Source organism: Lepus europaeus, chromosome 23 (genome assembly GCF_033115175.1).
Source record: "Lepus europaeus isolate LE1 chromosome 23, mLepTim1.pri, whole genome shotgun sequence".
Taxonomy (NCBI): Eukaryota; Metazoa; Chordata; class Mammalia; order Lagomorpha; family Leporidae; genus Lepus; species Lepus europaeus.
In genome coordinates this window covers 27,974,690-28,002,417 of record NC_084849.1, presented here as the reverse complement: position 1 = coordinate 28,002,417, position 27,728 = coordinate 27,974,690, and the positions used below count along the sequence as shown (strand labels likewise).

General features: G+C 54.2%; 2 protein-coding genes across 2 annotated transcripts; one reads left to right on the top strand and one right to left on the bottom strand.

Moving 5' to 3' along the window:
* Positions 1-9,381: 9,381 nt before the first annotated feature.
* LOC133752235 (immunoglobulin iota chain-like) lies at positions 9,382-10,078 on the bottom strand. The gene is made up of 2 exons (XM_062182641.1): positions 10,033-10,078; positions 9,382-9,946 (listed from the first exon to the last, which is right to left on the bottom strand). Exons 1-2 carry the CDS (start codon positions 10,076-10,078, stop codon positions 9,549-9,551), a joined length of 444 nt encoding a protein of 147 aa, XP_062038625.1. The 3' UTR covers positions 9,382-9,548.
* Positions 10,079-23,462: 13,384 nt separating this feature from the next.
* Positions 23,463-26,532, top strand: PRAME (PRAME nuclear receptor transcriptional regulator). The gene is made up of 3 exons (XM_062182332.1): positions 23,463-23,752; positions 24,027-24,644; positions 25,977-26,532. The coding sequence occupies exons 1-3, from the start codon at positions 23,463-23,465 to the stop codon at positions 26,530-26,532; spliced, it is 1,464 nt and encodes a 487-aa protein (XP_062038316.1).
* Positions 26,533-27,728: the final 1,196 nt, after the last annotated feature.

Below are 27,728 nucleotides of genomic sequence, written 5' to 3'. Positions count from 1 at the left end.
TTAGACAGGCAAATGGTAAATAGTCAAAGAAAAATACTGTGGCTGTTAGTCAGCTTAAAGAACTGATAGGAGGGTAAGAGGAACGGTGTGTCAATGAAGAGGTAAAATGGATAATCCCAGGGACTGGCGTAGTGGGTTAAGCTGCGGCCTGTGACACTAGCATCCCATATGGGTACCGGCTTGAGTCCTGGCTGCTCCACTTCCCATCCAGCTCCCTGCTCCTGTACCCAGGAGAGCAACAGAGGCTCAAGTGCTAGGGCTCCTGCCACCTACACAGGCACCTGGACAGAGTTCCAGGATTCTGGCTCCAATTTGGACCAGCCCTGGCTGTTGCAGCCATTTGGGGAGTGAACCAGCAGATGGAAGACTTATCTTCCCAACTCTGCATTTCAAATAGATAAAAAATCTCTAAATAAATGGATAATCCTGTTTCAGGACAGGAAAAAGCAGGAAATTGACATCAACAAACCTGGGGGGGCGGGAGGGAACATGGACTTAACAGTGTGCATCATGTGGAGACCAGGTAGTAACACAGAAGTTAGTATCAGACCAACAACTTGTCCCAAGAAGCCACCACCACTTGGAGTGGGGATGGGGGTGGCAGATGGACTACTTTCATCACCATCCTATCCCCGGTACTACTTATGGCTTTTAGAATAAAAAAGGAAAACACAGGCCGGCGCCGTGGCTCAACAGGGTAATCCTCCGCCTTGCGGCGCCGGCACACCGGGTTCTAGTCCCGGTAGGGGCACCGATCCTGTCCCGGTTGCCCCTCTTCCAGGCCAGCTCTCTGCTGTGGCCAGGGAGTGCAGTGGAGGATGGCCCAAGTGCTTGGGCTCTGCACCCCATGGGAGACCAGGATAAGCACCTGGCTCCTGCCATCGGAACAGCGCGGTGCGCCGGCCGCGGCGCGCTACCGCGGCGGCCATTGGAGGGTGAACCAACGGCAAAAAGGAAGACCTTTCTCTCTGTCTCTCTCTCACTGTCCACTCTGCCTGTCAAAAATAAAAAAAAAAAAAAGGAAAACACAGCCCCCTACTGCCTATCTGCTTCTGCCACAGCAGAGGCTTTTGAGAGGTAGTAAGACAGGATCTCATCTTGCTGGACCACCAACCAAACAAAGCAAGGAGCAAGGGTGCACCAGTCACCATGACTGGAGATAACAGGGGCCAAGGGTGAGTGAGCAGGGGGTCAGCTCTGAGATGGGAGCCCAGGATCGGGATGCGAGCTTCCACCCTCACGGTGTAAGACCCCTGCTAAAAGTAAATATTAAAATATTATAGTAAGGGTTAAAAAGTTTGGCTGCTGACGGTAGACATTCCTTAAGATAACTGTGTCTCCACCCGCCTGCAGAATAACCTTGGGAAACTGCTCTGTGTAACTGTCTCACACGGTAACACTTTCAGGAGTTGGAAAAGAGTTGCAATAAGGTTCAGTAACTTAGTGACCATTGTATAAACTTACCCCTTCCCTCGCTAAAATCGCAACAAGAGTTTGCCCTTCAAAATAGCTAATCACCAAACGCCCTGCATACATATGTTAATCAGGTGGCTATTGTCTTTAAAAACTGCCTGTAACCTCTGCTCCGGGCTCTCTTGACTGCCTGTGGTGCTGGGGAGCCCGTTTGCGCAAACGCCTAATAAAAATCCTCTTGCTCTTGCATCTTTTGGTCTGGAGGTTGGGTTTTTGGGTGACCACCAGAGCAAGTTGGATTCCCAGATTTGGGGTCCTTCAACAGGATCAGCAGCCAAGAAGTGGAACTAACAGCACAGATCACTACTTAAAGAAAATGACCCGGGGCCGACATCGTGGCACTGAAGGTTAAGCTGCCACCTGTGATGCCTGCATGCCATATAGGCACCCATTGGAGACCCTGCTGCTCCACTTCTGAACCAGCTCCCTGCTAAAGTGCCCAGGACAGCCGAAGATGGCCCAAAAGCCTGGGCCCCTACCACCCACGTGGGAGACCCAGAAGCAGCTCCAGGCTCCTGGATCTGACTTGGCACAGCCCAGCCTTCACAGACATTTGGGGAGTGACCCAGCAGATAGAAGACCTCTCCCTAACTCGGCCTTTCAAATAAATCTGTAAAAATAGGGCCGGCGCCGTGGCTCAACAGGCTAATCCTCCGCCTTGTGGCGCCGGCACACCGGGTTCTAGTCCCAGTCGGGGCACCGATCCTGTCCCGGTTGCCCCTCTTCCAGGCCAGCTCTCTGCTGTGGCCAGGGAGTGCAGTGGAGGATGGCCCAGGTGCTTGGGCCCTGCACCGCGCTACCGTGGCGGCCATTGGAGGGTGAACCAACGGCAAAAGGAAGACCTTTCTCTCTGTCTCTCTCTCTCTCTCACTGTCCACTCTGCCTGTCAAAAAAAAAAAAAATAAGTGGCCCAGTCCTGCTTTGATGCTGGTTAAAACCAACCAGATGTCCTTGTACGTGGACACGAGTTGGCTTGAGACCATCTAGTGGTGAATGCGCCACAGTAGCCGGACCCAGCTGAGGCTGAAGGACCCCATGCCCGAGCAGCAGCCTCGTCTAACTCACCTAACACAGGAAGCCCGAACCCCTCACTGTTCAATCTCCACCCTCAACTGAACGAGAAACTCGTGTTACCTCAGTGACTCCGTGGGCATATGCATCCACCACCCTTTGAATAGACATCATCCATCCCAGAACTTCACGAGTAGGCAGAACTTCCCTGGAAACAAGCCCTGTAAGTGGTAGCTCTTGGCTGCTCCAGTTTTTGGTCACAAGACACCCTTGCTCCTGGCTTAGTTGACCGAGATGGTTCTGAGCATCTTCATTAGCATTAACCGTATACAAGGGGCCAGCACTGTGCTGTAGCAGGTAAAGCTGCCGCCTGCCATGCTGGCATCCCACATGGGCACCAGTTCGAGTCCCAGCTGCTCCACTTCTGATCCCACCCTCTGCTATGGCCTGGGAAAGCAGAAGATGGCCCAAGTCCTTGGGCCCCTGCACCTGCATGGGGGGCTTAGACGAAGCTCCTGGCTTTGAATTGGCACAGCTCCAGCCATTGCAGCCAATTGGGGAGTGAACCAGCTGATGGAAGACCAACCTCTCTGCCTCTCCTTTCTGTATAACTTTCCGGTAAATAAAAAAAAATCTTTAAAATAAGGAGGGGAGGGGAGCCAGAGGCTAGGAAGAGACATTTTCAGTGCCTGTAGTTAACATACTAACACAATTAAGAATTATGTTAACCATGAGAAAGATACCTCAGAAGTGGGATTTTCCCCTAACAAGCAAAGTGTTATCAATGGACAATTCAGAGAGGGAGTCACTGTGTCCTCACTTGATCTGGAACTTAACTCTGGAATCCAGGCACTCAAGTAGAGCATGGGGAAGATGGTAAATGTGGTCGAGTTCAGCCAAGCAAGTGTAGACTTGGGAAGTAAGGGAACTTCCGGGCCGCGTGAAACCCATCCGTGTTAGCTAAGGTGCTTACTGCTGTCAGGCTCCTGCCCTCCCAGAAGCTGGGAGGTGGGGGCCCTTCCTCCAGGTGTTGGCTGTAGCCGTGAACCTGCTTGGCCATCTGGAGTCTTCTCAGCAGGCAGATGAAGGCTGCAGCCTACAGTTGTTAGGAACCCTTCGCATTTGTTCAAGTCAGCTGGTTGGAGAGGGCTCAGGGGAGCCCGGTGGGGAGTTTGGTCAAGGAATCTGCCAGTACATACCCGCAACAGCCTATTAGTCAGTGGTGGTAGAGGGATGGGTATTTGGTGCAGCCTCCATAGACCCCCCCAAATCCCATATGGGAGTACCTGGGCTTCAGTCCCAGCTCCGCTCCCAGTTCCAGCTTCCTGCGGACCTGCACCTGGGAAGCAGCAGGCAATGGCTCAAGTCCCTGGCTCCCTGCCACCCACGTCAGAGACCCAGGTGGAGTCAGGGGCCCCTGGCCCAGCTTCAGCTCTTGCAGACATTTGGGGAGTCCACCAGGGGTAGGCGCTCACTGTGTCTGCCTGTCAAACAACATGGACATAAGTGGTGAGGAGAACCGAGTATCCTCCTGTGCTCCATCACAGCCTTCATGGCCTATGAGCAGCACCTGCAGGAGGAACAGAGCTTCACCCTGGAGACAGCAGAGACACAATGGATGGTAGGAGCAGAGGGCGGAAAGCACACACGCAGAATCTTCGGGAATTGGGTTTAACATCTCCAGCTTTAGACTATCAAGCTAGTTACAGTTTAGGCCATGCTTTGGAGTACCAGTCAGAATATAGTTATCTCACATCGTTTAAAAACAACCTAAAGCAGGGCCAGCTCTGTGGCACAGCAGGTAAAGCTGCCGCCTGCAGCACTGGCGTCCCACAAAGGTGCCGGTTTGAGTCCCAGCTGCTCCACTTCCAGTCCAGCTCCCTGCTAATGCACCTGGGAAAGCAGTAGAAGATGGCCCAAGTGCTTGGGCCCCTGCACCCCTGTGGGAGACCCGGAAGAAGCTCCTGGCTCCTGGTTTTGGCCTGGCCCAGCCCCAGCCCCAGTCGTTAGGGCCATTTGGGGAGTGAACCAGCATGATGGAAGAGCTCTCTGCCTCTCTAACTCTGCCTCTCAAATAAATAAGTCTTAAATAAAGCAGGCAAATGAGCAAGAACAAAGGACCGAGATGACGCAGACCTAGACTCAAAGGCGAGAAGCAGAACCTACCTACAGCCCTGCAGTGTGACGCCTCGAGTCCTGAGCCACACCGGCACCAAGCAGAGGGTGACGGGAAAGCTACCGCACCCATCACCACCGCCGCCTCCCTGTGGTTATGAAGGAGCCACGGAGGCCTCTCATTGGTCACACTGACTAGGTGCCCTCCCCAGGCCAATCAGCTCTGAGCTAGTGTGGGGCTGACGTAATGCCCCCAGTAGCTCCCTGCACTACCTTTTTGTGTTTTTGGTTTTTTGGTGTTTTTTTTTTTTTTTTTTTTTTTTTTTTTTGGTAATTGTCTCCCACGTGGCATATCAGGGCTCAATCCACGGTGTCTTCTCCAGTTTGTCGATGTCACCTTGGCCAACAAAGCAGTCAGTCTGTTTTCCCACCCAGACTCGGCTCCCAGAATCCCTCCAACGACTGCGCCTTTTTACGGTTCTGTCTTGTGTGCTTGCTTTTTGTGGTTTTTCTGGAACGTTTGCCCCAGAAATCCACCCAACAACACAGAGACCCTTATCTTCCTTAATTTACATTTTGGAGAGAGGCATTGTTTCCCTCATCCCCTGCTCTGGCTGCTGCCAATGCCCTCTGGCCGTAGAACACCAACTCCTCCAAGTCTCTCTCTGCAGAATTTCTTTAAGGTTTATTAAAACAGATTTAGAGAAGCCAGGAGCCAGGAACTCCATCCAGGCCTCCCACATGGGTGACAGCACCCAAGTACCTGAGCCATCTACCCCTGGCTTTCCCAGGTGCGTTAGCAGGGAGCTGGATTGGCAGTGGAGCAGCTGGGACTCCAGCCGGCACTCCAACATAGGAGGCTGGTGTTGCAAGCGGTGGCTTAACCCACTGCACCACAACACAGACCGTTCCTCAAAAAAACTTCAAGTCAGTCTTACTTTGTCCCTCCCTATAGTCATTTAGACAGCCCAAAGACATGACTAGATACACACAACACAACACCTGACTTTCATTGTTAAATACAATCAGGTGGGGGCCAGCACTGTGGTGTAGCAGGTAAAGCCGCTGCCTGCAGTGCCAGCATCCCATATGAGCACTGGTTCGAGTCCTGGCTGCTCCTCTTCTGATCCAGCTCTCTGCTATGGCCTGGGAAAGCAGTGGAAAATGGCCCAACATTTCACCACAGGTGAAATCACTTTAGATGTTTTCTTAGATAATTGAAGATTTCATTCCAAAGCCACCTATATTTAAAAAAAAATTCTAACCATCTTTGAAGGAAATATTTCTCAACGCTTTCCTTTAGAAGTAGATAAAATATGGCTTTATTTGGATTTTATAAAATAAGCTCTGAGTGGGGGCCTCGCAGCCTCTTAGTTAACGTTCTGTTTGTCACTCCGGGTTTTGGCTCGCTCGCTGCTCTCTCCTGTGTCTCTGTTACCTCTGTCTTTCTGTCCTTACTGCCTTGCTCCCAGCTATCTGCCAGCTAATTAAGGTTGTCAGCCAGCTGCTGAGTAAATGCACTGTGCAGTGCTTATACAAAATTGACCTGTTTGGTGTTACTGTTTATGCTAACACTAACACATGATGGGCGGTGCATTTCTCTGGATATCCTGACCCCTCTGCCGGTTTGCAGAGAAGCACGTATGTTTGCAAAGTGGGGTCAGCTTATTTTAATTTGGATTGCACACTAGGTTATGTTAAACTTTGGGAATTTTCAGCTTTGAGTCAAGGTAATTTTTAAAAGTTACTATATTCAAAGAGAACTAATTCTACCTAAAGCCTTTGTAAGTCATTAAAATCCAAGGGAAGGAGGGAGGAGAGAAGGAAAGAAGGAAAGGGGCCAAGTGCTTGGGCCCCTGCACCCACGTGGGAGACCCAGAAGAAGCTCTAGGCTCCTGGCTCCAGATGGGCTCAGCTGTGGCCATTGTGGCCATTTGGGGAGTGAACCAGAGGATGGAAGACTTCTCTCTGCCTCTGCTTCTCTGGACCTCTGCCTTTCAAGTAAATAAATAAATCTTTTTAAAAAAAGACATGGCCAAAATGCAAAAGATGTATTGAATTTTTAAAGTTATTATCTGTAATTATATCTAATATAGTCTCAATCATTTCTAAAAATCGCCAGCTTTAACCAAAGTAACCAAAGCTGTTTCCTCACATAGAAAAATCTAGAACCTTTGATCTGATTTTCTCCAGATGGGTTTTTCCCAGGGTCCAGACACAGTCAACACACAACAAAAGCCCCAGTGTCCATGGGGGAAGAGGGAGGTAGGGTGTCGGGGCCATGGCAGGCAGGGCAGCAGCAGGTGCGCACAATCCCAGGGGCAAGTGCACAGACAGGGGGCACCAGGAGGGGCTTCCAGGTGGTCCACATCTCCATCTTCCTAACCTGGGCCCGGGAGCCAGGAACCCTCTGCCTGCCCCCTCCAGGTAACAGCGGGAACTCTCAGTACTCCCATGCCCTTCTTCGGCCTGTTCAGGCCCTGTGGGCACCTGGAGGGGTCTTTGCTTGGGAGTGGACCCTTGCAATCTGGGAACCCCTCTCCTGACACCTCCTCCCCCCATTACAGTTCAGAAAGTTCTCCGCATTGGCCTGTTTCAAACTTACCTATCCCTATCAGAAGTGTGTGTGTGTGTGTGGTCATTCACTAATATGACGGGCTGTGTGTGTGTGGCCATTCACTAATATGACAGGGGCTGTGTGTGTGTGGCCATTCAAATATGATAGGGGCTCTATGTGTGTGTGTGTGTGGCCATTCACTAATATGACAGGGGTGTTTGTGTGTGGCCATTCACTAATATGACAGGGGCTGTCTGGGCTGGCTCTCCCTCTGTAGGGCCTTATGATGGCCCCAGCCACCTAAGTGGATCCCAGAATCACAGGATCTTTGGATAATTCGCTGAATCGTGCCTTCCTCTGCTCACTCATGATTCGCTCGGCTCTCCTAATGCCCGTCAGGTGTGGAACCACTGACAATTTGCAGGCCTGTGGAGGCATGGGGAGTCTCCCTAGATAGACGTAGAGGTGTGAGGGAGGGGCTGGATCGAGGTAGGAAAGCATGCTGTTGGCGCACCAGAGGGAGCCAATCATTGCTCCCTCTGGGGGTCTTGCCCAAGAGGTGAGGTTTGAGGGGATGGTGGAACCCTGGGTTGGTGGCTGCCAAGGGCAGGCAAGTCCTTCCTCCAAGTAAGCAGTTGGGCAGAGGTTGGGAGGCCGCCAAGGGAATCAGGTGTTTGTGATTGCCACCAGTTTAAGTAGGCAGAAACACGGTGAGGAGTGGGGCGGCCCGTGGCCTGATAATGGCTGAGGCTGGACCTGACTCAGATGGAAGGAAAAGACAGGCTGGTGACTGGCGAGGAAAGGGTGACAGTGGCGTTTTGTGGGGTGCCTGTGACAGTCAACCCCAGGGCTAAATGCTTCACGTAAAATGAATCCACGCTAGTCTATGTATCTACATGCTACCTGGTGAAACCTCCAAGGCCAACAGAGCTAAGCCCCTCCCCATAGCTGAACAAAAGCCCAAGTCCAAGGTCAAACCCTTGTGGAGGATAATGGAGCCCAGGACACTCTTCCTGGATTTGTTGTGCTAGCACATAATCCCGGAGTCACAGAGTATGAAGGCCGGGGGGGGGGGGGGGTTGACAGGCGGAAGATGGCGTTTTTCTGGAGGCCACGTGGCTGACCTTGGGGGTGGGGCTAAGGGCAGGGGGAGCCTGAAACTTCTGTGCATTCGAGGAAGTGAAAGAACACAGGGTCCCCGGGGCCTGCCGTGAGCTGACAGCAGTTTGACCACAGGCAGGCCACCAGCATGTGGGGACCAGCCAGTATTGACATGTGTCCGTCTCTTGCTGGAGAGGAGGAGGGGCTCTCAGGGTCTTTTTTACCATACTAGTGGACGTTCTCACCCAAGTTGGGGTCACAGGAGGAGTTGAAGGGGACTCTGATGATCCCAGGAAGCAAAGGCTTGGTTGAAGCCTTTGGAGGCGGGACCTGGGGGTGGGGGGGTCCTCCAGAGCAGGGGTGGCCCACTATGGCCCCAGTGGCCACACCTCCAGCAGCCCCACCTGGCTCTGTAAATGTTTGAGGAGCACAGGCACCCGCACTGGCTCTCATGATCTCTGTGGCTGCGACTGAGCATTGAGCATCTACAACGGCCCACAGGGTCAAAAATACTTACTCCCTGGCCCTTTCCAGGAAAAAACAAACAAACAAATCCTGGCTCTGTGCACAAGAGTGAAGGCACTGCTCTCCCTTACATGGGTGCTTCTCAGCTGGGGAGACTCTGCCACACCTGGGGACACTTGGTGACGTCTAGAGACCCGTGGGATTGGCACAATCCGAGGAGTGACACAGCTGGTGGGCAGAGGCCAATCCTGCAATGCACAGGACAGCCCCACAGCTGAGAACTGTTTAGCCCAGAATCTCAATAGAACCAAGGCAGAGCTCCCTGCACCCTGGGGTCACCTCCCCCAGAGACCCAGGGAAGGTGTCCCTATGCTCATTAGCCCTGGAAACTCAGCTGATGAGTCAACTGATGCCTACAGAAAGCACGCCCTTGGCAAAGATGTCCCTTTCCCACCCCCACCGAGAACGCAGGGTGCTTTGTCTGCCCTTCCCCCATCCCAGCGCCGTGATCTGGGGTGAGCCCCTGGCCACACTGCCCAGCCAAGCCAGCCGTAATGGCCAGGCTCTCTGGGATCCTGGCTCGCAACTGCGCCCCGCCCATCCTGACCGCTCCAGTGCCCAGCAAAACACAGCACCGAGACTTCTCAAGACACAGCAACTTTAATCCCTTACCCCAGCCTCCAACCCGGGGGGCTTCCAGCAACACCGCCTGTGCCAGGACACACTCCGGGGCGGCTCGGGGACTCCTGGGACTGGCAGGGGGCACCTCCTTCCCCCCAAGCCGGCCTCTCTCCAAGTTAAGGGGTTGCCGATCCTGGTCTCCGCCTCAAGGCGCGCTGTCCTTGGGCACCTGGGACCCTGAGGCCGCAGGCTCCTCTTCCTCCCCCCTCTTCCTCTCCATCTCCTCCTCCAGGCTGCCCATGGCGCAATAATACACAGCCTCATCCTCCGGCCGCAGCTCCGAGATGATCAGGTAGCCGCTGTTCTGGGCCACGTCCTTGGATCCGGAGAAGCGAGGAGGGATCCCGGGGCCGTGGCCCTGGTTGGAGTGGGAGAAGTACCGCAGCAGGAACCTGGGCGGGTGGCCCAGCCTCTGCTGATACCAGGAGATGCTGTGTAGTCCCACGCTGTGGTCCCGGCTCAGGGTGCAGGCGAGACGGACCGTGGTCCCCAGGGCCGAAGACACGGACGGTGGCTGGTGCAAGGCCGGCTGAGGGCCACCACCTGGGGGCCAAATTCAGCACAGGGGACAGGGCAAGAGGCGCACAGGGGCAGGAGGCTTGGGCTCTGGGGGTTCCCAGTTCCCTCACCTGCGCACTGGGCAAGTAGCAGGAGCCAAACTGGAATCCAGGACATGGTTCCTAGCTACACAGCACAATCTCACACGACCTCTGCTCCTGGGGTGGGTCTTCACACTGAGCTGACAGCTCCCGCCCTGCTCCGAGGGGTGGGACCCTTCACGCCTTGGTCTCTGGTCACTACCATCCCAGGCTTTCACGGGTTTGCAGCGTCAGTTACAGGAACGGCCTTTGTGGCTCTGGTCTTGCTCCGTGGCAGCCTCTGGGGGAGGAAGCACCTGCTGGAGACTCCCAGGCCGGGGCCCAGGACGGCAGCCGGTGGGCTTGGGTCCCTCCTGGGAGTGACCCCAGCTTCCCCCTCGGAGGGAGCTGGGGCCTGTAGCCTCAGAAATAACTTTTCCTGTCCCACTTTAAATGCCCAGCGAACTGGAAAGAGAAGACACAGCCTCAGGCTGCTGACAGCACCTGCTCAGTACACACGTGTTGTCTGTGATCTTTTAAGATTTTATGTATTTATTTATTTTGAAAGGCAGAGAGGGAGGGGGAGGTCTGCCATCTATTGGTTCACTCTCCTAGAAGACCACAACAGCCCTTGAAGCCAGGAGCCAGGAACTCCACCCCGGTCTCCCACGTGGGTGCAGGGGTCCAAGCACTTGGGCCATCTTCTGCTGCTTTCCCAGGCCACAGCAGGGAGCTGGATCAGAAGAGGAGCAGCCGGGAACACTACAAACCTGTGCCCATATGGGATGCAGGCCCCAGAGGTGGCAGCTTCACCTGCCACACCCCAACACCAGCCCCTGTCTGTGGCTTCTTTTCTTGCTCCACGGACACAGTTGAGTAGTGACAGAGACCATCTGGGCCACAAAGCCAGAAACAGCCCTTTCCAGAAAGTATTTGCAGGTCCTGCCACTCTCCCGTGCAGAAAAGTAAATGCATTTTTTTCTCTCTCACTTGGACCAGCTGTTCTGTGCATTTAAACCTCACAGGCCCTGGAGAGAATAGGGTGTTCTGATGCCTTCCTCATCCTAGGCGTGCCTTCAGCCCAGCTCCTGTCCCTCCTAAGATTGAAGTAGAGTGACTGGAGTCTTGAGAAGGAGACCCCAGGGGAACCCAGACTCCTAGCCCTGCCCACTCTCCAGCCCACAGAGCAGGCTCCCCTTGGTCCTCTTATGACTGAACTGTGTTACCCCAAAACTGGCACAGCAGGCTAAGCTGTCACCTGGGAGGTCTACATTCCATGTCTGAGTGCCTGGTTCAAGTCCTGGCCGCTCTGTGATTCCAATCCAGCTTTACTGGGAGGCAGCAGATGATGGCACAGGTACTTGGGTCCCTGCCAGCCTCGTGGGAGATCTGGATGGAGTTCCTGCCTCCTGGCTTTGACCTGGTCCAGCCCTGGCTGTTGCTGCCATTTGGGGAGTGAACCAGCAGACAGAAGATATGTCTCTCCAGTTCTACCCCTTTGCCTGTCAAATAAAACATTGTAACATGATAATAAGGAAATAGGGAGGCAGATACATGAGGACCTGAGCCCTGAGCCCTGGTGATGGCCAATTTGCCTGAGTGCCCAGTTATCAAAACACCAGGAGGTGGTTACAAGACACTTTTCCAGGGCCAGCACTGCGGCATAGTAGGTTAAGCCTCTGCCTGCAGGGCCAGCATCCCCTACGGGGGCTGATCTGAAACCCAGCTGCTCCTCTTCTGATCCAGCTCCCTACTAATGTGCCTGGGAACGCAGCAGAGGATGGTTCAAGTCCTGGGGACCCTGCACTCATGTGGGAGACCTGGAAGAAGCTCCTGGCTCCTGGCTTTGGGCCAGCCCAGTCCTGGCAGTGTGGCCATTTGGGGAGTGAACCAGCAGATGGAAGACCTCTCTCTCTGTCTCTGTCTCTGTATCTCTGTCTCTGTCTCTCTATTTCTGTCTCTGCCTTTCAAATAAATAAATACATGGTTACTAAAACTCCTTCTCCATGCTTTCCAATGAGGAGTGTGGCCTTGGAAATCCATGGTGGGAGTGAGAGGCAGGAAGCCCCTGCAGGCAGTGGTGATGGCCAGGATGTGAAGGACTCTTGGCTCCAAAGCAGCCATGGGCAGAAGACTCATACGGCTTCTCTGAGAGGGAAGCAGACAGAGGAAACCCTCAGCAGTGCGGGCTCTCGCGCTCACCGGAAGCAGCAGAGGGGCTTTTTCAGGCATCGTGGTGGAAAATGAGCGTTGCCCTCCAAGCACCTGCTGTGCAGGTGTCGCCTGCCCTCCCAGGGGTAAAGTCCCTGGCTCAGGGCTTGAGGAGAAACTCCAAGGAAGAGGCCCAAGTTCAAAGCCGGAGACTGAATCCGAGACATGGGGCCAACCCTGGAAATGCAGGGGTGCTCCCCAAAGCCCAGGGGACGCGTGTGTTCTGAACTCACGCTTGGATGTGTGGGCGTGGGGTGCAGGGGCTGAGTCCCCACCTCGGGTCACCCACATCCCCTCAGTGTGCACGGGTTCGAGTTTCCCCTCTGCCTCCAACCCAGCTTTCTGCATACGCACGTCTAGGAAGGGAGCAGGCGATGGCTCGAGTGCTTCCGTCCCTGCTGCCCCTGTGGAAGACCTGGATTGAGCTCCTGGTTCCTGACTTCAGCCTGGCCCAGCCTCAGCATTGTGGGCATTTGAGGGGTGAACCATGGTGGGGAGAACTCCCTCTACCTCGCCCTCCCCCTCTCCCTTCCTATCTCCCTCTCCCTCCATTCTATTTATCTCTCTCTCTCTCCTTCAAATAAATTCCTTAAATAAATCAATTTAATAAAGGACACCAGTCCTATCATATTATGGGCTATCACAATCAACTCTGACCTGGTCTTACTTATACGCACAAAGACTATTTCCAAATGATGCCACCTTCACAAGTGCTGGCAGTTAGGAGACAGGTAACAATGTCTCCTTAATAGCCTTTCAATCCCTGATCTTGGGGTTATTTTCTGTCTGCTTAGATCTTCTTTCTTTTGTTTCTGAATTGATATCCATGTGCAACTCTTCATCTCTGTGGTTAAGCTTATTCTTAAGAATTTTATTTGGGGCCAGCACTGTGCCATAGTGGGTAAAGCCACTGCCTGCAGTGCCAGCATGCTATATGGGCGCCGGTTCAAGTCCCAGCTGCTCCACTTCCGATCCAGCTCTCTGATGTGGCCTGGGAAAGCAGTGGGAGATGGCCCAAGTCCTGGGGCCCTTGTACCCATGTGGGAAACCTGGAGGACGTTCTTGGCTCCTGGTAACAGATGTTCCTAACAACAGTGCCCAAACATTCCCCTTCTCCACACCCCTGCCAACACTTGCTTTCTTCGGGGGCTTTCTGTAACGGCAATCCCAGTAGATGAGAGATGATATTGTGTTGTGACTTTTATTTGCATTTCCCTAATGATTAGTGGTGTAGAACATCTTTACATATTTTCCTTTTTTAAGATTTATTTTATTTATTTGAAAGGGAGATCAAGATCGAGATTGAGATCGAGAGAGAGAGAGGGAGAGGTTTCTTGCATCTGTTGATTCACTCCCCAAGTGGCCACAAGGGCTGAAGCTGGGCTGGGCCAGGCAGGAGCCAGGAACCCCATCTGAGTCTCCCATGTGAAGCACGTGGGCCATTTTCCAATGTGCTTTTCCAGGCACATTAGCAGGGAGCTGGATCGGAAGCTGAGCAGCCAGGACTCAAATCAGTGCTGTGATATGGGGATGCGGTATCATAGGCAGTGGCTTAACAATGCCTGCCCACATCATTCCATTTTCCTTGTTGACCATTTGTATGTATCAGGTTTTTTTAAAGATTTATTTATGTATTTGAAAGGCAGAGTTACAGAGAGCCAGAGGCAGAGAGAGAGAGAGAGGTCTTTCATCTGCTGGTTCACTCCCCAGTTGGCCACAACAGCTGGAGCTGTGCTGATCCAAAGCCAGGAGCCAGGAGCTTCTTTCTGATCTCCCACATGGGTGCAAGGGCCCAAGGACTTGGGCCATCTTCTACTGCTTTCCCAGACCACAGCAGAGAGCTGGATCAAAAGTGGAACAGCCGGGACTTGAACTGGCGCCCATATGGGATGCCAGCGCTTCAGGCCAGGATGTTAATCCACTGAATCACAGCGCCAGCCCCCACCCTAGTGTTTTTAATTGACTCAGCTGGTTTTGGATGCCCAATGTTCCTACTTAGTTTCCTTGTGCTGTATCACCCATTATCTCAATATGCTCATTCAAATTGTGTACGCTGTGGGAATTTTTTATCCTATCTGTCATTTTTTGTTTGCAATGGCTGTGATCATTTCCCTCATAGGGAAGTTTCCAGGATGGGGCAAAGGGATGAAGACCACACATCCGAATCCCTGCTGGCCCCACCCAGGGAGGGGGTACAGAGCATGAGAAAAACCACTGTCTCCCCCTCCCCACGAAACACTCAAGTCTGGTCCTCTTCCGTGTTTGCCTCTTAACAGAAGCAAATAGAAGGACACTCAAACGTACGTGCCCAGATCTGTGGTTTGGAGACGCAAGGATAGGAAAGCAGCCTTTTTCCCGTGCCCTGGGCTGCTTCCCTGGTTTTACACCTGAATACACCTGGCTCTGAGCTCTCAGACTTCATAGTTTTGGGGGCACTGTTTGTCCCCTGACAAAGAAACTCCAGCAGTTGCTGGGATTGGCTCCTTCAACAGGAACCCTGAACTTCATCCGTGCTCTGTGCACCCCTCCATAAGACTCTCTCTGCACACTCTTCTAACTCCCATGAGAGTGGGGGACGCCTCCTTTGTTTCTCTGTGGCAAGGTCCAAGACCCAGCTTTGCAACACGGTTAGACACAGATGCTCCAACTGCCGCTCTTTGGTTAACTGAGATCATGAGAGTTTATCCCCGGAGACTAACTGCAGAGGCTCTCGGCTGCTGCTTGGATAACTGAGACTTGCCTTGCTTGCAAAACAAACCATCTGCCACTGTGTGCCCCGCCCCTTAGAAGTCCAAGGTCAACCACTCTCCAGAGACTCTCTAACCTTGGATCTGGAGCATTCTCTCTGTTGCAACAGCCTGCATAAGATCTTCTCCTTGGCGTGGGTGTTTGGTGCAGCATTAGAGACACCACTTGGGACACGTACACCCCACATCAGAGTACATGGGTTCCTCTGAAGCCAGCTTCCTGCTAATGTGCACCCTGGCAGGCAGTAGGCAATGGCTCAAGTGATCAGGTCCCTGCCACCGGCGTGGGAGACCTGGACTGAGTTCACTGCTCCCAGGAGCTTTGCAGGCTGGACCGGTGGCTGGGAGCTCCTCCTGGCTCTCTGCCTCTCGAATAAAATAAATAGTTTTCTTTTTAAGTGGGTGGGGAAATAGAATTAAAAGATAAGTTTCTATTTGTGAAACTGCACCTTAGCTGTCCAGTGTATTTTGTCTTTGACAGCAGGCTTCCCTGCTCCAAACCCAAAGCCAGTCCTACACATTCCCCTCCCAAAGAGCCCCCTTCACTGTACTGGCATGTTTTTCTCCATTTTCCTATTTAAATCCTACCGATGGGGCTGGCCCTGTGGCACAGCAGGTTAAGCCACTGCCTACAATGCCAACATCCCATCCGAACTCTGATTTGTGTCCCAGCTGCTCCACTTCCAATCCAGCTCCCTGCTAATGTACCTGGGAAAGCCGTGCAAGATGGCTCAAGCCCCTGCCACCCATATGGGAGACCTGTATGGAATGGCAGCTTCCTGGTTTGGGCCTGGCCCAGCCCCAGTTGTTGCAGAGTGAACCACTGTATGGGAGCTATCTCTCACTCTCACTCTCTCTCTCTCTCTCTCTCTCTCTCATTCCTCCCACTCTGTCTTCCTCTCTCTCTCTCTCTCTCTCTCTCTACCCTTCAAATAAATAAAAAGAGATCTTTAAAAAATAAACAAACCCTGAGGCTGGCACTGTGTTACAGTGGGTTAAGGCCACAGCCTGTGGCACCAGTATCCCATGAGACAGCTGGTTTCAGTCCTGGCAGCTCCTCTTCCTATCCAGCTCTCTGCTAATGCACCTGGGAAAGCAGCAGAAGATGGCCCAAGTCCTTGGGCCCCTGCGCCTGTGTGGGAGACCTGGAGGGGGCTCCTAGCTCCTGGCTTCAGCCTGGCCCAGCCCAGTCATTGGGGCCATTTGGGGAGTGAACCAACACTGGAAAACTCTGTCTCTCCCACTCTCTGTCTATAGCTATGCCTCTGAAATAAACAAACAGATTTTTTAAAAGATTTATTGAGTTATTTGAAAGTCAGTTACACAGAGAGAAGGAGAGGGAGAGAGAGAGAGGTCTTCCATCCACTGGTTCACTCCCTAGATGGCTGCAACAGCCAGAGCTGCACCTATCCAAAGCCAGGAGCCTGGATCGTCTTTCCATTCTCCCATGTGGATGCAGGGGCCAAAGCACTTGGGTCATCTTCCACTGCTTTCCCAGGCACATTAGCAGGGAGCTGGATAGGAAGTGGTGCAGCCTGGACTTGAACCAGCGCCCATATGGGATGCCAGCACTGCATGCTTTACCTGCTACGCCACAGCACCAGCTCCCCATTTTTTTTTTTTTAATAAACTAAGGGCCAATGAAATTGCATGACTTACTCAGAGTCAGTAACTTAGCTGGGGCATGAGGTTGCAGTCCCCAGCAGTCTGGGCCGTGCAGAGCCTGTGTTTCCTCGGTGACGTCTCTCCCTCCCCCTTAGGAAATGGCAGTTGTTTCAATGTTGCTGCCAAAAGGTGAAGTAAGGTGCCTGACAGCTTCTCTCAGGGAGCAGAATTGCCTGTTCTCTCCCCTCGCCTCGTCTCCAGTGCAGCGTGAGGAACGGACAGCCTCGGGCACTGCTGAGCGAGGTGGAATGAGCAGTAATGACCACAGGCTGGTTTTTACTGATACCTCGGGCTCCTCTCCAAAAGGATCCCCAAAGATCCACGATCAACCACTGACATATGGCAGTGTGGGGCTGTGAATTCCGGGGAGTCATTCCCGAAAATCAAGTGCAGGGCTCAGCACCCAGGGCCCACACAAGCTTCGGCCCGGCCAGGCAACAGGCAGCAAGTAGCACCAGGCCAGCAGCGCTGCCGCACAGAGCGACTTCCGGCTTCCGACTTCCGGTTTCCTCCTGCCGGGCCGAGGCCGGCAACGGCCGCTGCCATTTTGATTTTGAACTCACTTCCGGGGCCCTCGGCGCCCGGCCGTGGCTGGAAGTGGGTCCAACCGGCCCCCCGCAGCGAGGCTCTCCTGACATCTCCTGTGCAGAAAGAATATTCCTTGAGTTGCCTCGGGGGTCGCTCTCCCGCCCTCTCCTGGAAGCCCAGGTCTGCTCAGACAGCCGGCCCTAGCATCGTGGCCTCTGTGTGTTCAAACAAAAAGCGACGATCCCGCTCTTCGGATGGTTCTTACACGGAACCATTGCCTTCGTGGAATAGCCTCGCGACAAACGTCCTCAGGTGGGTTTACTTTGTTGGTTTGCTGCTGTTGCTGAGAGGTTGCGTTGCTGAAAGATGGTGCAGTGAGTGGAGGAGAGGCGGGCATCCCCAGGCTTTCGTCACAAGACAAGTTTTCAACCCAAAACCCGGCCCCGAACATTCTGTTGGCATCCTCACTTTATGCATGAGGAAGCGAGCCTAGCTTCCGTGAGACACCCAGCTGCTAAGTGGGAGAGCCGACCTCTCAGTGCCAAACTGTGTTTATTCCAGAAGCTTCGTCCATGTAACCAGATCCATCTCACAGAATTATGATCACCCAGAAATGATGGGTTCCCCTCCTAAGGTACGAGTGTCTACGTTTTGTTCGGCTGGTTTGAGAAATACGACCGCATTGTGCTTGTTTATCTGCTTCTGGTTTAAAATAAGGGATATATAAAAGAAATAGGATTAACTTGTCTGTTCTGAACAGACTGGGAGAAATACAAAAAGAGTGAGCAAAATGCAAACATGTGATAATGTGCTGAGCTCTAAATATGCTTAGAGATCCCTCAAGGAAAAAAGTGGCCAACAGGTGGAGACCCAGGCGCATCTGGAGTCTCAAAACATTGCTGGAGGAGGCCGGCACCGTGCTCGCGTGGCTAATCCTCCACCTGCGGTGCCGGCACACTGGGTTCTAGTCCTGGTTGGAGCGCCGGATTCTGTCCCGGTTGCTCCTCATCCAGTCCAGCTCTCTGCTGTGGCCCAGGAAGGCAGTGGAGGATGGCCCAAGTGCTTGGGCCCTGCACCCGCATGAGAGACCAGGAGGAAGCACCTGGCTCCTGGCTTCCGATCAGCGCAGCACGCTGATTTGGGGAGTGAACCAACGAAAGGAAGATCTTTCTCTCTGTCTCTCTCTTACTGTCTAACTCTGCCTGCAAAAAAAAAAAAAGGCAGAGAGATGGAGACAGAGATCTGTCCACTGGTTCACTCCCCAAAATCCCACAACAGCCAAGTCTGGGCCAGGCAGAAGCCAGGAGCCCCAGAACTTAATCCAGGTTTCCCATATGTGTGGCAGGGACCTAAGTACTTGAGCCATCACCTGCTGCTTCCCAGGGTGTGCATTAGGAGGAAGCTGAAACTGGAAGCTGAGCCAGGACTCAAACCCAGGTAACATGGGATGTGGCTGTCCCAAGCAACTTCTCAACCTTGATCAAACACCTGCCTCTCATGATTGATTTTTCATGTGATTAGTGTGAAACAGAAAAAGTCAAATTATTGTATAATTCACCTTAAGGGAACTTCTCTATTGAAGGAAAAAAGCTTGAATTGACTCTTGTCCAGCTTGGACTTGCAGCCCCCAGATTACATTCATTCATTCGGGAAACACCTATTGAATTCCTAGTATATGTCAGGTTCTGTTCTAGAAGCTGGGACATGGAAGTGAATGAATATCCAAAAACCTGTCATTTTAGTTGAGGGGAGACAGGTAGTCAAGAAGGAAATAATATAATTTTAGATAGTGACAAATACTACAAAAAATAAAGCAGCTGATAGGCTACTGTGGGATTCAGGAAAGGAAGACTCCAACAATCAACCTGGAAAGAAGAATAAACTATCATTGCCGGGGCTAAGGAACTGGACCAAGGTGGAATGGAATGGAATTGCATATTTCCTATTATTACACACATAATGGCCAATATGATTAAAGATTAGTTGGTGAGTATGACCTATTTTAGCACTCGCAGAGCGCCCAGATTATTCTGTGTCTACTGACTAAATCTAACGTTCGGATTGCAAGTACTGAGGGTCAGACTGCAGAATGTGGTATCACCACTCAATGGACTCATGACTAGAGATTGTCCAGAAACTAGGATGGCCTTATTTCCTTGTTACTCTCTTACCATATTAGCCTAACTCATAATTTCACTCACTGGTGAGCTGAAAATTTTCAACCGTGAGAGCTTGCATCTTCCTCGTCTTAACTTGTTATTGACTTATGGGGTGATAACACTGAAAGGATCCCCCTATTCACCTGTGCACCAAGTAATATTAAAGTATATGGATTGAACAAGACAGTTGGAACACCTCCTAAGCAGGACCTTGGGCTATACACAAGTAAATACTAATCCTACTAATTCCAGAATAATGGCTTTTTTTTTTTTTTTTTTTTTTTTTGACAGGCAGAGTAGACAGTAAGAGAGAGACAGGGAGAAAGGTCTTCCTTTATGGTTGGTTCACCCTCCAATGGCTGCTGCAGTCGACGCGCTGCAGCCGGCACACCGGGCTGATCCGAAGCCAGGAGCCAGGTGCTTCTCCTGGTCTCCCATGCGGGTGCAGAGCCCATGCACTTGAGCCATCCTCCACTGCACTCCTGGGCCACAGCAGAGAGCTGAACTGGAAGAGGAGCAACCGGGACAGAATTTGGCACCCTGACCGGGACTAGAACCCAGGGTACCAGCGCCACAGGCAGAGGATTAGCCTAGTGAGCTGCAGCGCCGGCCTCATGACTATCATTTAATAACTGCTTGCTATATGGCAGACACTGACTTTACACGTTCAGTTGTGCTCCTGGTTGAGTATCTTTCATGGGGTAGGGGGAGAGGGGGAGGGAGCAGTGTGCAGTATGAAGACCTAGTAGTAGCTCCAGTTCCTGCCTGTGGGATCCAAGCAAGGTATTACTTGGTTAGAAATGGAAATACAGTGTACACACCTCATCAATTTGTGTATATGAAAATGAGAGAAGGTAGAGGTTGTAAGCTACTGTGGGCTGTTAAGAGTCACTGTCATCAGCTTCAAATATACCGTCTGGAGTGAAAATTTGATGGACATTGGGTTTCCTTTTTTTGTGTCTTTCTATCATGCTTTCATCTGTCTGTAAAGATTCTGCTTTTTTTCCTGCATAGTGACCAGTTACCCTCAGGGCCAAGTGTTTGCACAAGCGTTAAGATGCCGCTCCGGACACCCACATCCTGTATGGGAGTCCTGGCTTCATTCCCAGTTCCAGCTAATACACACCACACACCCTGGGAGGCAGCAGTGACGGCTCACATAAGCAGGTGCCTGTACCCACGTAGCAAACCTGGACGGAGTTCCTGGCTTCTGGCTTTTGCCTTGCCCAGCTCTGGCTGTTGCAGGCATTTGGGAAGTGAGCCAGTGGGTGGAAAAATCTCTCTCCCACCTCCTTGTGGGTCTTTCTCTCTTTCAAATAAATAATATCAAAAAAATAAAGGAGAGGCCGGCGCCATGGCTCAACAGGCTAATCCTCCACCTAGCGGCGCTGGCACACCAGGTTCTAGTCCCTGTCGGGGTGCTGGATTCTGTCCCAGTTGCCCCTCTTCCAGTCCAGCTCTCTGCTGTGGCCCAGGAAGGCAGTGGAGGATGGCCCAAGTGCTTGGGCCCTGCACCCCGTGGGAGACCAGGAGGAAGCACCTGGCTCCTGGCTTCGGATCAGTGCGGTGCGCCGGCCGCAGCGGCCATTGGAGGGTGACCCAATGGCAAAGGAAGACCTTTCTCTCTCTCTCACTGTCCACTCTGCCTGTCAAAAAATAAAAAATAAAAATAAAGGAGAGCTTCCTGTGAACTTCCACAGTTCCCCCAGCCTCTTAACACCAAAAGGAAATAGAGACAAGTCAACCTGAGCACGGATAGGAATGTATTCTTCTTTTTTTTCAAAGATTATTTATTTTATTATTTATTTATTTATTTATTTTTTGACAGGCAGAGTGGACAGTGAGAGAGAGAGACAGAGAGAAAGGTCTTCCTTTTTGCGCACTGTGGCCGGTGCACTGCACTGATCCGATGGCAGGAGCCAGGTGCTTCTCCTGGTCTCCCATGGGGTGGAGCCCAAGCACTTGGGCCATCCTCCACTGTACTCCCTGGCCACAGCAGAGAGCTGGCCTGGAAGAGGGGCAACCGGGACAGGATCGGTGCCCCGACTAGGACTAGAACCCGGTGTGCCGGCGCTGCTAGGCGGAGGATTAGCCTACTGAGCCACAGTGCCGGCGCAAAGATTATTTATTTGAAAGGCCAAGTTATAGAGATGCAGAGACAGCAAGAGGAGAGAGAGAGAGAGAGAGGTCTTCTATTATCTGGTTTACTCTCCAAATGGCCGCAACAGCCAGAGCTACACCAATCTGAAGCCAGGAGCTTCTTCCAGGTCTCCCATGCAGGTGCAGGGGCACAAGGACTTTGTCCATCTTCTACTGCTCTCCCAGGCCATCGTAGAGAGCTGGATCGGCAGTGGAGCAGCCAGGACTTGAACTGGCACCCATATTGGATGCCTGCCTTGCAGGCAGTGGCTTTACCCGTTATGCCACAGCACCAGCCCCAATATTTCTTGTTTATTTATTTATTTGAAAGAGAAAAGAACTTTTGTCCACTGGTTCACTCCTCAAATACCCAAATGGCTGAGACTGGGCTCAGGCCAAAGCCGGGAGCCAAGAACTCAATCCAAGGGCTGGTGCTGTGGCGTAGCGGGTAAAGCTGCCACCTGCAGTGCCAGCATGCCATGTAGGCGCTGGTTCGAGTCCTGGCTGCTCCACTTCCAATCCAGCTCTCTGCTATGGCCTGGAAGAGCAGTACAAGATGGCCCAAGCCTTTGGACCCCTGCACCCTCATGGGAGACCCAGAGGAGGCTCCTGGCTCCTGGCTTTGGATTGGCACAGCTCCAGCCATTGCAGCCAATTGGAAAGTGAACCATCAGATGGAAGACCGACCTCTCTCTCTCTCTCTCTTTCTCTCTCTGCCTCTCCTTCTCTCTCTCTCTCTTTCAAGTAAAATTTAAAAAAATTAAAAAAAAAAAGAACTCAATCCAAGTCTCTCACATGGGTGGCAGGGACCCAAGTACTTGAGCCATCACCTCTGTCTCCCAGGGTCTGCATTGGCAGGAAGCTAGAGCCAGGAGCTGGAGCTGGGTATCAAACCCAGGTACTCCAAATGAAGACATATCTTAATTGCTAGGCTAAACACCTCATCACTATTGGTATTTCTAAGTGAGAGTGGTCTATGATTTTTTCTGTCGCAACCATCATTTTCAACGCTGTTTTCAGATTTTTTAAAAAAGATTTCATTTATTTATATGGAAGGCAGAGTTACAGAAAGAGGAGAGACAGAGAGAGAGATCTTCCATCCACTGCTTCCCTTATAGTCTGAAGGCCCACAGTCCAAGGCAGGGCAGCCCCTTGGGTCTGGCATCTTGCAGAAGATGGTGATGGCACAGCCTGTGTGGGGGACAGTCATTCGCCGCGAGCCAGGAAGCAGCAGGAGAATCCTTAAATAATCAACCCTCCTGAGAGAAGGCGCTTCCAGGGGCACGCCCCCATGACCCAAAGACCTCCCCCAGCGCCACCTCCTACCAGCCACCAGCCAGGAATCCACTACTGTGAGACCATCTGCCTGTGTTTGGGAAGCCAAGTCCTGCCCGAGCCATGGCATCAGGTTGGGATAGACAAGGCTCTTCACTGAGGGGTGGGAGTGCCAGCCCCCGTGAGTAGTCAGGGAAGACCTCTTGGAGGAGGTAAAGTTGAACCGAGAATCGAATGAAGGGAGAGGGCAGGCCACGAGGACACCTCTGCTTCTGGGCAGAGGGAGTAGAAGTGCCCGGTGCTGGGGCATGGCGGTGCCTGGGTCTGGGAAAGGCACAGAGGCTAACCTCTGCCCAGGGGCTAGCCGCGGAATGAAGGGAGGCAGAGGAGCAGCTGGACCTGACTTTAACCCGGAAGCAGGAAGAGGTGAGGGTGGGGAACACCCTCCTGGTGGGAGCCACCTGGTGATTTGGTGAAAGCGGAAGTGATGACTGGCAGATTCTAGAAATGTCTTGGAAAGCTGTGGTGGAGTTTGGGGACAGTGTCCTGAGCAGGTGCTCACCAGTGACCTACCTAGGAGTGATTCTAAAACCCCCACCCCACTCCCCACCCCAGGCCTGCCTGGGGGATTGAATCATGAATGCAGGGTGGAGCCAGTGTTTGGTGCTGTGATGGATGAATGAATGCTGGCCTGGGAGGGATGCTGAGCCCAGGGGCTCTGAGAGTCCCCGCCTTGTTCTGCCCCAGGGTCGCAGAGATGAGCAGCCCAGCCCTCCCCAAGCTCTTGGAACTTGCAGCCCACAGCCTGCTGAGCAGCGAGGCCTGGGGGATCCCTGCCTTGGAAGAGTTTACGGTGGACCTCTTCCCACCACTGCTCACCGCAGCCTTCGCCAGGGGGCGCAAGAAGGCCGTGAAAGCCCTGGTGCAGGCCTGGCCCTTCCCTTTCCTGCGCCTGGGCTCCCTGATAGTGCAGTGGCCCAGACAAGACAGCTTGCAGGCCGTGCTGGACGGCCTGGAGGACTGCCCGGGCCCCGGGGCCTGGCCCAGGTGAGGGGGATGCTGGAAACAAGGGCTCGGCGCAGAGGCCAGAGGCCGACGCAGGGGGAGTGCCGAGGGCCGGGCTGAGGGTTTCTGGGTTGAGCAGCCGATGAGGCAGCTGAAGGGGTGGGCTTGCCACCTCCTGGGGATTGGGGCATGGGGCTGGGGAGGGGCCTGAGTGTGGAAGGAAAAGAAAAAACCCCATTCAAGAGTGGAGGATGCCGGGATGCGGGAGCCTGTGCCCATCTCCCAATAGCGGCTCATCGCACCCCCTCTCCCCCAGCAGGAGGTCGGAACTGAGGGTGCTGGATCTGACCCTGGACTTCCAGCAGGTGCAGAGTAAAGGGGTCTCGGAGGCCCTGGCCAGGTTCCCGTTTTGGTTACCATCGACCGTGAAGGCGGAGGCGTCCCAGGCCGCGGCAGGGCCCAGGCCAGCAGAGAACACGAAGAGAGGGCCAAAGCAGCCATGGGAGCCGGTGGAGCTGCACATCGATCTTTTCCTGCGTGGCCCCTTCAAACTGGACACGTTCCTCTCGGGCCTCTTGACCAAAGTGGAGCGGAGCGGCGGGTCCCTGCGCCTGTGCTGTCGGAAGCTGCACATCGAGGAGATGCCCTTCAACAGCCTCATAGGCATCCTGAAGACGTTGGAGCTGCAGTGCATCCAGGAGCTGGAAGTCTTCGACTGGTTCCGGGCGCTGTCGGAGCAGAGTCTGTTCGCCACGCAGCTGGGCAGGATCTGCAACCTGCAGAGCCTCAAGCTGGCCTACTATCACTGGGCCTTCTCTCCCGAGGGCGAGCAGTCCTCCACCTACTTCCTGTCGCAGCTCAGCAAGCTGGCCCACCTGCAGAAGCTCCACCTCTCCTACTCCTACCTCTCGGGCAACCTCCACCAAGTGCTCAGGTGAAGGGGGGCAGGGGCCTCCCACAGGGATCTCCAGGGTGTCCCCCCCAAGTCCATTCAGGGCAGGGGGCAAGTGCAGGCGTGGGGCCCGCGCTTCTCATGCTGTGGAACCCTGGCACAGCCCTGGGAACGGGATTTGGATGCAGCTGATGGCTGGGATCTACCCTGGAACACAGCGACTTTCCCCAAAGAGGCGTATGGTTAAACAAAACAAAATTCACAATGGATTTAAAGAGCTAGCTGGCTTTTATTTGCACTTCATAGCTGGGAGCAGCCTCCCATTCTTTTTTTTAGATTTTTTTATTTATTTGAGAAGCAGAGTTACAGACAGAGAGAGGGAGAGACAGAAAGAGAGAGATCTTCCATCCTCTGGTTCACCACCCAACTGGCCACAACGGCCAGAGCTGAGCCAGGCCAAAGCCAGGAGCCAGGAGCTTCTTCTGGGTCTCCCAGGCAGGAGCAGAGCCCCAAGGACGTGGGCCATCTTCTGCTGCTTTCCCAGGCCATAGCAGAGAGCTGGATTAGAAGAGGAGCAGGGTCCGGTGCTGTGGCATAGCAGATAAAGTCGCCGCCTGCATCACCAGCATCCCGTATGGGCACTGGTTCAAGTCCCAGCTGCTTCACTTCCAATCCAGCTCTCTGCTATGGCCTGGGAAAGCAGTAGAAGATGGCCCAGGTCCTTGGGCCCCTGCACCCACATGGGAGACCTGAAAGAAGCTCCTAGTTCCTGGCTTCAGCTCTGGCCATTGTGGCCATTTGGGGAGTGAACCAGCAGATGGAGGACCTCCCTCTCTTCTCTCTCTCTCTCTCTCTCTCTCTCTCTCTCTCTCTGCCTCTCCTCTCTCTACCTCTGCCTTTCAAATGAATAAATAAATTTTTAAAAAAGAAATAAAATGAAGCAGCTGGGACTCAAACCGGTTCCCATGTGGGATGCTGGCACCACAGGTGGAGGCTTAACCTACTGTGCCACAGTGCCAGCCCCTCTTCTAGAAATTTCTACAGGAGGTTCTCAGGATACCCCATCCCAGTCCAGCCCTTGGCACACTACAAGGCCAGCGGCAGCCTCCCCAGACTCAAACCCGAGTAGCAACCGGCTCCTCCTGAGGACTTCTTTTTCGTCAAAGCAGCTCCTTGCAGCAGGCACACTGGCTGGGCCGTGTGGGTCTCCGTGTCCCCGCAGAGAAACCTGGGGTCAGCCAGTGGGTGGGTGGAGACAGAGCCAGGCTGTTGGGACACCAAAGGGCCTGACCCTAAACCCGCGGTTCAGTGGCTTCCCCCAGGGCAGGCGGGGCTCCACGCACCCCTGAGTCAGCTGTGCCCTCCCCCCCCCAGCTGTCTGCAGGCCCCGCTGCTTGCCCTGGAGATCCGCTCCTGCACCCTGCTGGACACCGACGTCACCTACCTGTCCCAGAGCCCCCACGCCACATGCTTGAAGAGACTGGACCTGAGTGGCAACAACCTGTCCTACATGGTGCCAGGGCCCCTGGAGGCGCTGCTGGGGCAGGTGTCGGGGACGCTGCAGCACCTGGACCTGAACCACTGCCGGCTGAAAGACGCCCACCTCAGCGCCATCCTGCCCGCCCTGTGCCGCTGCTCCCGCCTCAGCTCCCTGGGCCTGTCCGACAACCCGGTGTCGCGGGCCGGCCTCCTGAGCCTGCTGGAGCGCACAGCCACGGGCCTGACGGAGCTCAAGCGGGTTCTCTACCCGATCCCGGTCGAGTGCTGCGTCTACCTGCACGGCCTCTCCTGGGGGCCAGTCAATAAGGACAAGCTGTGCCAGGTGCAGGCCGAGATGCAGGCGCTGCTGCAGGCCGTGCAGCGCGCCGACATGCACTGGAGCCCGCCGCTGCCCTCGCCCCTGCCCGTGAGGCTGGTGCAATTCGACTGAGGGCCCGGGGGCCACAGACCTCCAGCCGGGGGCGTGGACATAAAACAAGCTTGCACAGACCGTCTGGTGCGTTCTGCCCCGCCCAGACCCCTGCCCTGTTTGGACCCTTCCTCCCAGCCGCATCCCTCACTGAGGGGCTGTACCGTCGGGGTGGGGGTGCAGAGACCACAGCAGCCCCGGCCTGCCCCCCCCCCCCAGAGGTCACTCCCTCTCCTCGGCTTCCGGCCGCTCACGCGGTTTCTCTGCCCCGCTCTTTGCTTCCGGAGAGGGTGAAACGGGGCCTCGGCCGACTTGCCCAGCGCCCGGGGTGGGGGCTGCCGGGAGGCAGAGGGGGCGTGGCCCTTGACCGTGCCCCCTCAGCGCCTGGTCTCCGGGGCACTGCCGTCCTGGGACTGGGTGCCCAGACGGCCCAGGACATGTCTGGCACCAGAGGGGACCTCAGCTGCAGGGGCCGAGTCACAGAAGCAGCAGGAGTGGCCTTCTCCGGGGGGGGGGGGGGCGGGTCGGAGAAGTACTTCCGGGTTGAAGACAGACAGCTGAGCTGAGGCGGGCGGCTGCTGGAGGAGACCTGGACACGGGCACCTGCGGAAGGCCAGGCTCGTGATGTGAGTTCGGACGGGTCCCGGCCCAGTACAATGAAAGCTGCTGCCCAGGGAGACACGAGGTGGCATCAGGAGACGTGGGAGTGGCCGAGACCCACACACCGAAAGCCCTGGACTGGGAAGACAGGCAGGGCCAGGGACAGCCAGGGGATGATGGATGCAGGGAGTCACTGAGTGACCAGCAGGGGAGGGGGACCCCCGCTGCGTCCTGCCCACCCCCACCGTCTCAATTCTGGCCCTACCCGTGCCAACCCAGGCACCAGCGGCAGGAAAGGAAGTGACCCTCCCGGGAAGGTGCCCACTGCCTGTCCCACCCAGCAGGGAGCCGCTCGAACCCCCAGGTCACATTAATGCCCTGGAGAGCCCCGTACAGGCTGGGAGAGGGGCTCCTGCTTGGGACACAGTGCTGGCGGTCCCCGATCACCCCCACCCTCGTCATCCATCCACGTACCAGTGTCGCACACACGGGACCAGCTCAGAGACCAAGAGCCTGCGAGTGACAGGTGCTTTTGCAAGGGCCAAGGACAGAGCAAAGACAACAGCGAGCGCCACCCTGGTGGCACAGATGCTCAGTGCAGGTCAGCGGCTGGCACA